Below are 12428 nucleotides of genomic sequence, written 5' to 3' on the forward strand. Positions count from 1 at the left end.
GGTCTAGTCACTTTGCCTCTCTGAGCACAGGTTTCTCAGTTCCCCATCCTCTTTCTCTGAAGCTGTCTGCACTTTCCCAACACAGCATGCTGTCCCCTCTTTTCTATTCCTGTCTTCAAAGCTCTCATCCACACCACCACTTACTGCTGAAACACAAAACTCCTTGCTAGAGCAGTGAAACATTAAGGAGACTGCTTCCTTTACTGGAAAAAAGGTACTCTGCAGAAGTGTGTTCAGACAAATGCCACTAAATAATATACACCATGAGGACCACACTGTCGTCCCTGTTTGCAAAAACTTTACATACAGACTGAAAAATTCTCAGATTAACTTCAGGGAACAAATAACTAGGTAATTCCTTCAGTTACTAACTCTTAATATAATTTCCAAGTTATAAATATTGTAATGGTCTCAATGTGCTATGTTGGTTAGTTACATAAGTTACATAAGTTACATCTAATCAGGGAACAGAAATATGACTATATAACTAACCAACTTGGTACAAATGGTGACTGTTACCATCTACTGTTCAGTTGAGAATTGGCATTTAGAGTACTAAATGGCAATTGTACAGGCATTCCTGCTAGTACAACTGAGCTGCTCAGACATTCACAGAAAGCAAAATGGACAGGGATTATGAACTCAATTGAATCAAAATTCATTCTTGAATTTAAAACAGTGCATGTAGAATTTCCCTCCCCCCTCACTGTTCTCCCAGCTCTAGTCAGAACCCTCCTCATTTCTGTGAGGATAAGAATCCTGTAATATTTATGTACAGTTTGTGGGAACACGAGCTAAAATAAGTGTGGCAGGAAGGCATCTTGTTTTTTCTGATGCTTTCTTTGCTCCCCTTCAGGCAAAGACTTTTTAAATGCAAGAAGCTCATTTGGTGTGTCTGCTGTTTCCACGTGAGTTAAGCGCTCATGATGAGCCCCCACAGACACATTCATCCCAACCCCCTGCCAAAATCTCTCCAGCTAAGGCTTGTAATTAAGCTTGTGATGCGGGTGCAGAGTAAGTGCTGGGAGTGCAGGGGAAGATGAATTTTTTAAAATAAATTGCATAACATCGCCCTTTGAGTAAATGGCATTCTTGTTTAGCAGTGGAGGGTGCCATTTCAAGCTGAGTCCTGCAAACACTTATGTCTGTGCATCACTTCAAACATGCGAGTAGTCAGATTGAAGTCAATGAGCCTACGTTCATGCCTAAAGTTAAGCACCTACATCAGTGTTTACAGGATCCAGACCTAGCTGATAATAGCACAATGTACTTTCTCTCGACTGCCTTTTCCATTCATAGCTGTCAAAGGAATCAAAGCACTTCACAAAATGATTATCCTCACTTTATAAAGAGATTAAGTGACTTGTTCAGGGTGTGGGCAAGTAAGTTAGAGGCAGAGTCTGAAATATAATTCAGGTTTCCTGACTTTCCATGTTCAAACCAATAGACCACAACTGTCCACCCTACCTGTCACTGTTATAGTACTGCTGTAGCTATGAACAGTTGTGATGTTTTTCTGATAGCCCCTATCTAGATACTACTGCTTCCCACTAAAAAATCCAGTCTGCTGCTGTAGAACTGCTTTCCAGAGTAGAAATGGAAGAACTTAATTCCCATTTGAAAGTATTAGAAATCAGAAGGCTTCAAAGCCTCCAACAGGAAACTTCTACAATTAAAACTTCTACAATTAATCTAACCCCAGTGAAACTCTGATTTCTAAAGAAGCTGAATTCTACAAGCCCAGCTTTGCAATAGCAGAACTTTCTTTTTGATATGTTTTTACTTATACAGTATGTAAACTACATTAATTAGTGACTTAATCTGTAATTAAATGCAGTGATCAGAAGATTTATTACATTGGAAATACCGTTACACCATATACAGTAGAACCTCAGAGTTACGAATACCAGAGTTACGAACTGACTGGTTCCACATAGCTCATTTGGAACCGGAAGTATGCAATCAGGCAGCAGCAGACACACAAACACACACACAAGCAAATACCGCACAGTACTGTGTTAAACTAAAACTACAAAAAAAATAAAGGGAAAGTTTTAAAAAATATTGACAAAGGAAACTATTTCTGTGCTTGTTTTATTTAAATTCAGATGTTAAAAGCAGCATTTTTCTTCTGAATATTAAAGTTTCAAAGCTGTATTAAGTCACTGTTCAGTTGTAAACTTTTGAAAGAACCATTACATTTTGTTCAGTTATGAACATTTCAGAGTTATGAACAACCTCCATTCCCAAGGTGTTCGTAACTCTGAGGTTCTACTGTACTTGAATTTTTGTAAGGGTTAGCGGTCATTTCAGCAGATGATAGAAGTGAAAAACCTAAATACACTTCATTGCTTAGTTACAATAACAACTGATCTTTCTCTTTAGCAACTGCCACGTTGTTGACTTACATTAACTTCTTGCCACACTTAATTGTTGATTTGCAAGGCTTGACAACAGTAATTTTCTCATGTTCTGGCATTGCCAGGATCTCTCAGCTGAACTGTCTTTCACTGTGAAGACCTTGAATAGTTTCAAAATGCAATATGTGGATTATGGTTGCTGACTAACAAAACAGACAAGTCAGGGTACTTTTATGTAATAAGCAGAGATGTTTGGGGGAAGATCATAATTTTGTTGTTTGTATACCTGTGCATGGTATGATTCTCTCATTCTGTAATAAAAGCTCTGATTGTTTTTCTACAGCTGAAAAATGTAAAATGGATTGAAACTAAATCTTTGATTTTGACGACAGCAGGAAAGCAAAACCCCTCCACCTTATTTTTAAATGACAAAATACAATTGGCATTGCCCTGTTCTATCTATTAGTACCTTTCACAAGCAGCTCCCTCATTAAAGCCAGGCAGCTCTTTTACCCTCTGTTTCATTTTAAAACTGATGCTTTCAATCATTTTAGCTCCACCTGCTGTAACTTTGTGCTAGTTAGTCTCAGTATCCTGAATTTCTTAAGCCCTTAGCAGTACCACTTCGGTATCAATGGCTATTTGTTTTTCCCATTTCAGTAGAAATTTTTCATGAATTTTTTTTTCAATGAAAAATTTCAAATCTACCCTCTGCTTTCTTCCCACCTTACTTTCACTTTTTGTACTCATTGAGAAAAAAGTAAAAACATGAGGAAAAATAGGATCCCCCCCCCCCATCAAAAAGAAAAATTCCCTTGTCAAAAATATTTTTTTACTCAAAGAAAATTTTAATAATATGTCAAGCAGTTCTTATTCTAAGACAGTCAGTCCCCTTTTAATCTTGGGAAGCAAGGAAAAATCTATTGATACCAAAGACCCAGATTCTCAAAGGTGTTTAGGTGCCTAACTCCTATTGAAATCAGTGGGAATTAAGGCACTAAGCATCTTTGAGGATCTAAGCCAAATTGCTTCTGACAGGTGCTTAATACCAAAAACTAGCACATACCTGGAGCTATGGTCATTGAAAGCATAGGTTGTCCAATTCAACATGAAAAAGGGAAGATGTTCAATAGACAAAAATGAGAGACCAGCGCTTAAAACTCTAGCAGGCTGGCTATATGGGTAAGGGAACTTCATGTAAAAGAACCACAGTTAGTTCTCTGTATGGGCAAGTGCGAAACCCAAAAGCTTTAATGCTGTTAATACATAGGCTAATCCCCCTTTCATAATAACTTGGGAACTGGTCAGTTTCCCCAGGGCTTCTGCTGGGGCACTAGGGGATGCTGTAGCAGACAGACTAGTTGTTGCAGGACACAGCAGCTCTATCAAGGCACAACATAAAAAAAACCCAGCGGTTTTGAGACCATGGGCAGGGGAGGGATTGTCTTGCTTTCCAGGCCTCAGACAAGGTGCAATTCAGGAGTGACAAATGGGGGGTGTCAATTACAAGCAAGTAAACTGGAGAAAGTACAACTCTCAGTCTACATAGAGTAGAAGGGTGAGGTTGTAGCAGGAAAAGGAGGGTCAAAGACAGAAGCCTTTCCCCCCACACACACACACATCCTTCTGCTAGCTGCTTTTCCTGTTGCAACCCTGCTTTTCCACCCTCTCATTATCTAAGTTCCAGTAGCCTACAGTCACTATGCGCAATATATACCTTTGTTGCCTCTGACTTTAGCCCAAAAATTTCACAGCATAGGGCCATCTGAAAGTGAGAAAATTTATAGTAACAGATAAAGCTCATACTGTGTCTGGCTCAAAATCGGAGAGGAAAATCTATCGCCTCTATTCAGAGGAATGTATACCAATTTACATGTAATTGACACAGCGGATGAAATTTGAAGTAAACAAGTCTGAGCAAAGAACAAAATCATCTACCTTTCCTCTTCCTGAAATCTGAGCTGCTTGCTGTACACCTGGCATAAAGAATTATTTTCAAACTGTCAGGCATACTGGCATGTTAATCAAGTCACATGATTCTTATTTTAATAATTTTTTTTGCCACATTTGCTAATTAGAAAAGATGTAGTGGTTTCTCAGTCCACTGTGAATCTGACATCGCTTTTCTGGCAAAAGACTAATATCAAACACAGACTACTTCATTCTGTAAAGCAAAACAGTTATCTTGCCATGTCTCAGAAAGACAAATTAATAATCTCGCCAAGACAAATATTCACTCCAGCCACGAAAATATTACCAGTACAGTGAACTGTGTAAGTCAGTCCAAAGGCCAATCTCCCACCTTGATTTGCCAGACTTTAACAGTGACTCACTAATCAGTAATGTATAAAACCCATAAACTAGTCTTTTTGAAATACACTGAGAGAATTGCATTTTTCATTTAACAGGAAGTAAGGTTTTGCTTTTAACCCTGTCATGTTTCATTCCTCAGTTTCAATTATTAGTGTTTTCCCCATCTCCCAAGTCAACTTAATTAAACTACTACACCTCATCCAGGCTGATATCGTGAAGCAAGCTCCAGTTTGCGCTTTTCCAGAGCTCAGGAAAGGCTACTGATGCCTGGAGATGGACTTTTGCAAAAGTCACTCCGTTCAGCTGCTGCGGGAGTGTCTGCAAGCACAGCTTTTCTGGGAAGAGGTCACAAGCTTAGACTGTAAGCTTGGGGCAGGCACCGTCTTTCTCCTGTGTTTGTACAGTGCCTGGCACAATGGGGTTCTAGTCCATGACTAGGGCTCCTAGGTTGCTATGGTAATACAAATAAATAAGAATGAGCTTATTTCAAGTCCTTCTTTTCCTAATAAAAACCCATGCCTTCATAATGGGGTTTCCACTTCCTGCCTTGAATGCTGCAGTATTACTTACTTAACACTGAATTGTTAAGCAGGTAACACTCATTTTTCAGATTGTTTCCAGATTAGCTTAAGTGACTGCAGAAATACAGAGCCCTGTCTAGGTTCAAGGGAGAGGGGGTTGTTCAAAGTCATTTGCTTATGAAACACTAATGCCTCAGACACAGAAGTCTGTTAATCCCAGCTTCTACTGGGCTCAGTTTATGCATGCACTATAGGCACATTTATCTCCTTTAAGTGCCTGATCCAGCTCCCATTTAAGTCAACACGAATCCTTCCATTGACTTCACTGGGAAATGAACAAAGTTCTGAACCAACAGCTAATGCTGAGCTGTCTAGTAACATCTAGTACATCTGGCTTTCTCTTGAGGACTGTATTCCAACATAACAGCAGGACTTTGAATTTGATTCTCGTTTTGGAACAGGGAAAGGAAAAGTCTAACTAGAGCCTGTGCTCTATTCTCCCCACAATCATGATACCTAATGCTGTCAGAATAGGGAAAGGGGAGGGCCTATAGTGGACAGCTTAGAGCAGTGGTATACAGCATTTTTTCTCCTGGAAGGCTTTTGTAACCAGATAATCTTTTTTCATTTTCTCCCTCTACCCAAGCACTCTCATAGAGAGAGCACACAGCATTAAAACTTAGGCCTTGTCTGCCTAGGAAAGTTGTACCAGTATAATCTGAAGTGTGAAGTTAAACTGATTTAGTTAAACAGATGCAAACCCCCATGCAGACACTCTTATTCTGGTGTAAGTGATTTATTTCACATTAGTTTAAATGGATTAGGAACCAGTTTAAATTAAACTGAAATAAACCATTTAAACTGAAAGAGTCCACAAAGAAATGTGCACCGCTTTAATTAAACTAGTTTGAAAAGTGATGTAAGTTAAACCAGTGCAACTTTTCTGTGTAGACAAGGCCTTAGCTGAGTCTCTTACCTTTCCTGTTGTTACCCTAAATAGGGTTACCTGTTGCCCTCTTCTTTATTTTACTGATGCTCAGTTATCACATTGTCCCCCTTGTCATTGTCCAGAGACACTGACATCAACCCCATTTCAGGTAAGCAAAATAAAAGGGAACTTGCTTTGCTGACGAGATCTCAGCACAATCCCAGCACCACCATAGCACTAGAACTTTCAGTCAGGTTTGGACTCCATATCCCAACAGTCACTCAGATACCACAGCAATGTGTGTGCTAGAAATGCATAGACAGCACTTTGTCTTAAATGGACTGAGGTGCTACACCTTCCTGTGGCAGGACGGAATTTCAACAAGTCAATGACACAAAGACTCTGAAGTGAAGGCTTTATACAAGGAATGTCATGGATGGTTTCTCTTTGTGCATTAACATGGTAGTAAAGCTACATGCATGGAGGCCACACAGGGCATGGCCTTCAAACCAGCTACAAATCTTAACTTTATTGTCCACAACCTATTCAAAATTAAACAGCTCAAAGTACAGAGCTATGCTGTAAAATGTCTTTTCAAAGACAGGACTGTTACCCACTTCTATCCCTCCTCCCCTTAAGGTGACTGTCAGCTTATAACAGCCTTTGATTACAAAATACAACTCAGTCTCTGGCAAGTGTAGCCAGAAGGAAAGGTTTCCTACAACACATTCCATTTCTGCTTCGGTGTGCAGACTGGGAACATCTGCCAGGGGTGGTCACTTTGCAAACAGGTTCCTTCGGGTGAATGAGCAAGAACAATTAGTTACAAGGATGAAGCTAGCACACCTGTTCAGAAGGTCTAGTCTTTTATAGCAGTTAATTTAATAATATAGTCCTAAAAGAGGGTGTTGGTCATTGAGCTACACAAGGGCACGTTTAACAGGTAGGATTAAATCATTTCAGGGTATCGTGTCCAGCCACTACACTTGGAGAAAAGTCTCCTCCATGGGAACATCCTTTGTCTACACAAGCCAAATGCTCAGTTCACGATGGTCTCTTATTTCTTGTCCATGAGAGGCAAAATCCACAGGAAAGTATCACAGCTAAGCTCAGTGGTTTGCTCATTGCTGATAGACTTAGTGGTTCAATGCAGGCCTTTATGGAAGGGCAGAGTCCAGTGAGTGCCACTTGCTAAGAGCCGAGAAGAGATTCCTGTTTTCCAGTTGGATCTGTAGGCTTGGTTGTTGGTTTTTTAAAGAAAGATCACAGTCAAATCTGTGCCGTTTCTACGCGCCCATCTGCAAGACCATCAGTGGCACCACGGATTTGGGACTTAAAACTTTAGTAAACCTAGCAAACACTAGACTGCAGGTCATGAGATCTTCCAGAAAACTGACACTTGCCTCATTCTGGACACAAGCCTCTTAGTCTGGGATAAACCTCATAAAGCAGATAAAGTCCTCCAGAAAGAAATCCAAGTGCATAGGTCAAGAAGAGCGAGGCCCTGCTAACTTGTGATCTTGTGCTGAAGTGGAAATGGCTATTACCAAAGATGCCCTGGCATTTTCCACATCATTTGTTTTCCCTTCAACAATGCTGGCTTGGTCTCTGCCTTGGTGCTAGGTTCACCTCTACTCCCTTGCACTGCAGTCCCATGACCTGCCAGACTACCATTTGTGACCACAATTAAAATGGATTTTGCAAACCCTTTAGTGCCAGGAGGTGGAGCTTCCAGAGGCAGGGCCCTTCCCATTATCAGATGTGATTCATGCATCAACACTTGGGGAGCTTTGGACCCTCCTGGCAGCAAAGGGTCCAAACCTTTACAATAGGACCATGTGATCAGCAAAATGCTTCAAGAGGAGAATTAGAAGGCACTGCAGTGGCTATGAATTCGACCCAGCACAGCAGGGAACTGCTGCATCTCTTATTTGAAATAGAAATATTCAAAGCTTCACTAGCCACCTGCATTCTTAACATACTAAAATTATATAGATATATGTATAGATGTTTAAACTGGATTAAAATACACTGGATTTTGGATTGCTCATTTACAGGTGAGCTCCCCTTCTTCCACAATCAACTTGCAATTAAAACCTGAAGGTCCAGTTTACTCACTCAAGCTCATTTCCCAGCATTCCAGGATGGCTAGAACATGAGAGCAGGCTGGAGATCAGAAACATGCACTCTGGCTGCAACAGATGAAAAGGAGACCAAATATTTTTTTCTAACCCTGAGAACCTAAGGAATTTTGAAGGACCCAGACAGGAAGCTGCGGTTAAAGATCACCAGGTTTCTTGTTGCAGTTAAAACAGACTCGCACTGGATGATCCCATCCGCGGGAGGGGACCGCTCGGCGCTCATTTGAACACTCGTCGCAGAATCCCTGGCCGCAGGCGCGACAGTGGTGTTTAGAGAGCTTGATGTTGAACTCCTTCTGGCAGCTGTGGCAGTGCAGGATTTCGTGATCCGGCACCCAGTAAGCTGGTCTGGCAGCATCTTTCACAAGCCCTACAAAGGATTAGAAAGAACCAGAGCAATTAGAATGTCTCCTCTTCTTTGCTAAGGAAGAGGAGGGGAAGGACCCAAGGACTGCACACCACGCCTGTGCCTATCCAAGGAGCTCATTAAGGAAATTAAGACCTGCCCACAGCACACTTCATTCTAACAGGCATCTGCTAGTAGTGCAGCTATTCCAAATTTGTTCATATTCTGCCCCTACCCAATTAAATGGAATTGTTCTTTTTAAAAAGGGGGACCCTATCGCCACTACACCATTGTTTAATAAATAACAATAATAATAAATTAATTAGTTAGAGCTGGTTTGGTAGCCCTAGAGAATGAAGTCCTCTATCCACACAATAGGCACAACATGCATAGTGGCTCTGCACGCTTCCCCTCCACACTCAACCCTGACCAAGTCAAGGGCCAGATCTCCAAGTCTCACTCAATCCTAGATCTTTTTGCTAAAACCACCACCCAGGATACCAATTTATGGCATGTGATGTGGATGCCCATCTACTAGTCACCAGACTGAGAACTGCAGTTCATTTCACCTCAGGCACCAATAGCTATCAGTGGCTTACAACTGTTGGTCACTAGTGACCTTGGCTGGATTTGGAGCAGCGACCTGAACATGAAAATTCCTGCATTAAATCTTATTCAGCCTGGCATACCAAGTTAAGTAGATCTAATAGATCTCTGGAGGCCATGCAGCCCACAATGACATGAGCTTCTTGTAGTTTGCACTGTGAAAGAATGGCAGCCATTATTCTTTAACCCCTACTCTTGTCGCTTAGAGAACAGGGTGATCAAATCTCCCTGGCTTACTGGAATGATGCCACAATCAGCGTAGAGTGCCAAGACAGGCAAAGGTTCTGGGCTTGAAGGAAAGCACAGCCCCACTTTTGCTAATCTTTTGCCATTCTTTGCAGAAGGCCATTGAGGGCAAGTGGGGGTGGACACCTCCTCCTGCCACGACTCATTTAGAGAACATTGGCTCTCTCTGCCTTATCTTCAGTCCATTGTGATTCAACTGGGTGGCCAAAACAACGTAACCATCACTCTTCCAGGTATGTGTACAATGGTGGCAACACCAACATCTGGCAACTTCATTGCTGCTTCCATTTTATTAGTTAATAAAAGGTCTGCCAGCCTGACAAAATTCCAGGCAGAGCAATGGAGAGAAGGTCTGATCAGTGGTTAATGCGGTTCATCACCCTCTACTGCGGTCTACCTCCTGTGGGACTTTGGTCACCAGGACAAAGGACAGTTCAGCTGTGGAACAACACTTAAACCCAGGCGTTTGCTGAAGTACATGGGCTGGTACCCAGTGCACTAACAACCAGCACGCTGTCATTGTACTAAGTTCAGCATTAAGGACCATCCTCCCAGTTACTTTCCCATCATTTACCTACTGAATGTTTAAATTTCTTGGTCTTGATTTGCAGTGCTGAGCACCCATAGATCCCAATTATGTCAACCGGAGCTGCAGGCACTCAGAACCTCTGAAAAACCTGATAGAATGCCTCATAGTTTGACCACAATTTTTTAAGTACAGTCTTGGAAACTCAGTCTGGCAGATCATTGCAACAACCCTACTGGCGTATCAGAGGAAGAAGAGTTACTCAGAACTCAAGCATCTATGATGCTCCACTGTGGAGAGAATAGAAATAAGGTGGTGTAAACTGGGAGGGGAAAAAAAAGCTGAGAAAGTAGAGGAAGTGTAGAGAGCGAGACCAGGGCCCAGCAGATGTCAGGAGGGGGACCCTTAACCTATATTGGCACACTGGGGTAAGATGTGTTAGTATGCTATGCCAGCTCATTTCAAGCACTGAAGTTTAACAAACAGCTCTGACATATGTAACCAAAATGTTCCTAGATATAAAAACAACTGGAAGGAAAGAGTGCCCACCTAGTGGGATGTCTATGGCAGTGACCACAGCCCCAAGAGTGTTCTGCACCGCCTCACCAACCTTCCTGGCGATCAGCGTCCCACCTTCCTCCTCTGTCTGTGATTCGGGCACATCTGCATGACAGAAGAGTTATGCTTCAAAACTCAAGGCACAGTTCCTGCCAAGTCTCAGTTAACTAATGTTAAACCCAGGTAACTTGGCTAGGTGCGGCACCTAGCACAGGTCTGGGGCTCTCTGGCATCCCAGTGCATGCAAACGCCACACCGCCTTTATTTCACATCCATCCCGCCCTCACTTGGGAAATTTGCATGACTTTCACTGTTACACATTTCCTCCACCCAAGTGGACAAGATATGGTCTGCTATCTCCCCACCAGTAGGAGATGTCGTTGCCTTCTGGTATATTGGGATAAAGTCCAATTTTAAAAGTAATTCTGCCAAGAGATCAGATTTCTCAGTAATTTCTTGTGAATGGTATTTGCAATAAAAAAAAAAGTTCTCTCGGAGTTCATCTGCTTTCTCCACCAGAAGCATTTACAAACATTACTTCAAATCCTGCTCTGAGGTGGTGTGTAACCCCAAAGAATGGCACCATCTACACCCATTATGAGGGCATCAGTTGGGAGGCTGGATCAATTTATGGGCCAAGTTCACATCCTGCCCTGGAACGGGGCTTTCGATAAAAAGGAGTCAGTGCTAAGATTTCAGACACAACATGTGGTTAATACTGACAGGAAGGTGGAGAATTTCCTTCCATTCCCAGAACTAGCACAGTCAGGTCAGGATTACCTAACTGGATGCCCCTGCTGTCATAGCAGTTGTCACACACTCTCACTGGGGCTGGTCCCCAGCCCCGCTCAGGGACAGGGCGAGTCTTAGAAGAGCAGCCATCGCAGAAGCCCTCCCCGCAGGCCCGACAGTGATGTTTAGTATCATTGTCTTTAAAGGACGTGCCACACTTGTTGCAATTCTAAACAAGACAAAACAGAAAGAGAGACTATTAATTTGATTTTCCTAATTAGATAAGGAAAGCATGAGAGAGCTGGATCACAAGATGGCAGGGGCTGTGGCACCCATGAAAGTGACTGGATCCTGCATGAATGGGGAAAGTATTTTAAGTCTCACAGTTAACTGATCTGTACTTATACCGCAGAAATGTTTTGATGCCTTTCACTGAAGTGTCATGGGCAGAGACAGCACTCTGAGTGGTGCCAGCTTTGTCCTTCTGGTTCCATGGCTTCATATCCAGAGAAGGGATCCATGGGAATGCACGCATGCTGTGCCTAGATCAGCAGCTTTACCATGATCCCTGTGGTCACAGCTGTGAATCGTTACAGCTATGCTTTCTTGGATGCCTACAAGACTGGCAATTGAACTGTGGATATTTGAAGGTTTTGGGAAACAAAGATAAGATGGTCATTTCCATTTTAGCCATCTGCCCGATTCCTTTTATATGCTTTCTCAAAGGAGCTGGGAGTCTTTTTCTAATTTAATTGTAAGGGCCAAGTATTCATCTCCAGCTTCATACTCTGTCCAAATCTGTTGCACCTGCAAAAGTGGGAATGCAAAAATTTGATTCTTTATGTTCAAGAACAGGATTGTGGGAGCCTGAATTTTTGTCAACAGTATTGACGGTGGGAATGGGTCAAACCTGAAGCAGTAGAAATGGTCAGTAGAAAAACAAGGGGACAAATTTCACATCTGGGGAAGAAGGGCTGGACAAGACATCTGATGTTATCCTTCTCAGACCAAACCAAGAACGGGAATAGCAGGGGGCATTGCCATTGTCTCTGAAGAGCTGCTGGAGGTGGATGAGCTGCAGTTTGCAATCCATATGAGAAGAGGCACCTGAAATCTATCGGATTATTTTTTAACTGGTTACTTTGTCATTT

At 42.2% G+C, this 12428-nt stretch overlaps 1 protein-coding gene across 2 annotated transcripts in view; it reads right to left on the bottom strand.

Annotated features, from left to right (window-relative positions):
* Positions 1-6523: 6523 nt before the first annotated feature.
* Positions 6524-12428, bottom strand: part of ZFYVE1 (zinc finger FYVE-type containing 1) — a 36485-nt gene continuing 30580 nt past the window's right edge. The window contains exons 9-11 of one of the 2 annotated variants that reach the window (XM_067557854.1): positions 11326-11506; positions 10537-10650; positions 6524-8633 (exon numbers count right to left, since the gene is read on the bottom strand). In XM_067557854.1, the coding sequence (XP_067413955.1) occupies positions 8401-8633; positions 10537-10650; positions 11326-11506 (528 nt within the window). In that variant the 3' untranslated portion in view covers positions 6524-8400. The remainder of the gene's footprint in view (positions 8634-10536; positions 10651-11325; positions 11507-12428) is intronic. The other variant, XM_067557855.1, reaches the window with a different exon arrangement.

This window comes from Emydura macquarii, unplaced genomic scaffold, assembly GCF_026122565.2.
Source record: "Emydura macquarii macquarii isolate MOO-44397 ecotype Brisbane River unplaced genomic scaffold, CSIRO-AGI_Emac_v2 contig_1876, whole genome shotgun sequence".
Lineage (NCBI taxonomy): Eukaryota > Metazoa > Chordata > Testudines > Chelidae > Emydura > Emydura macquarii.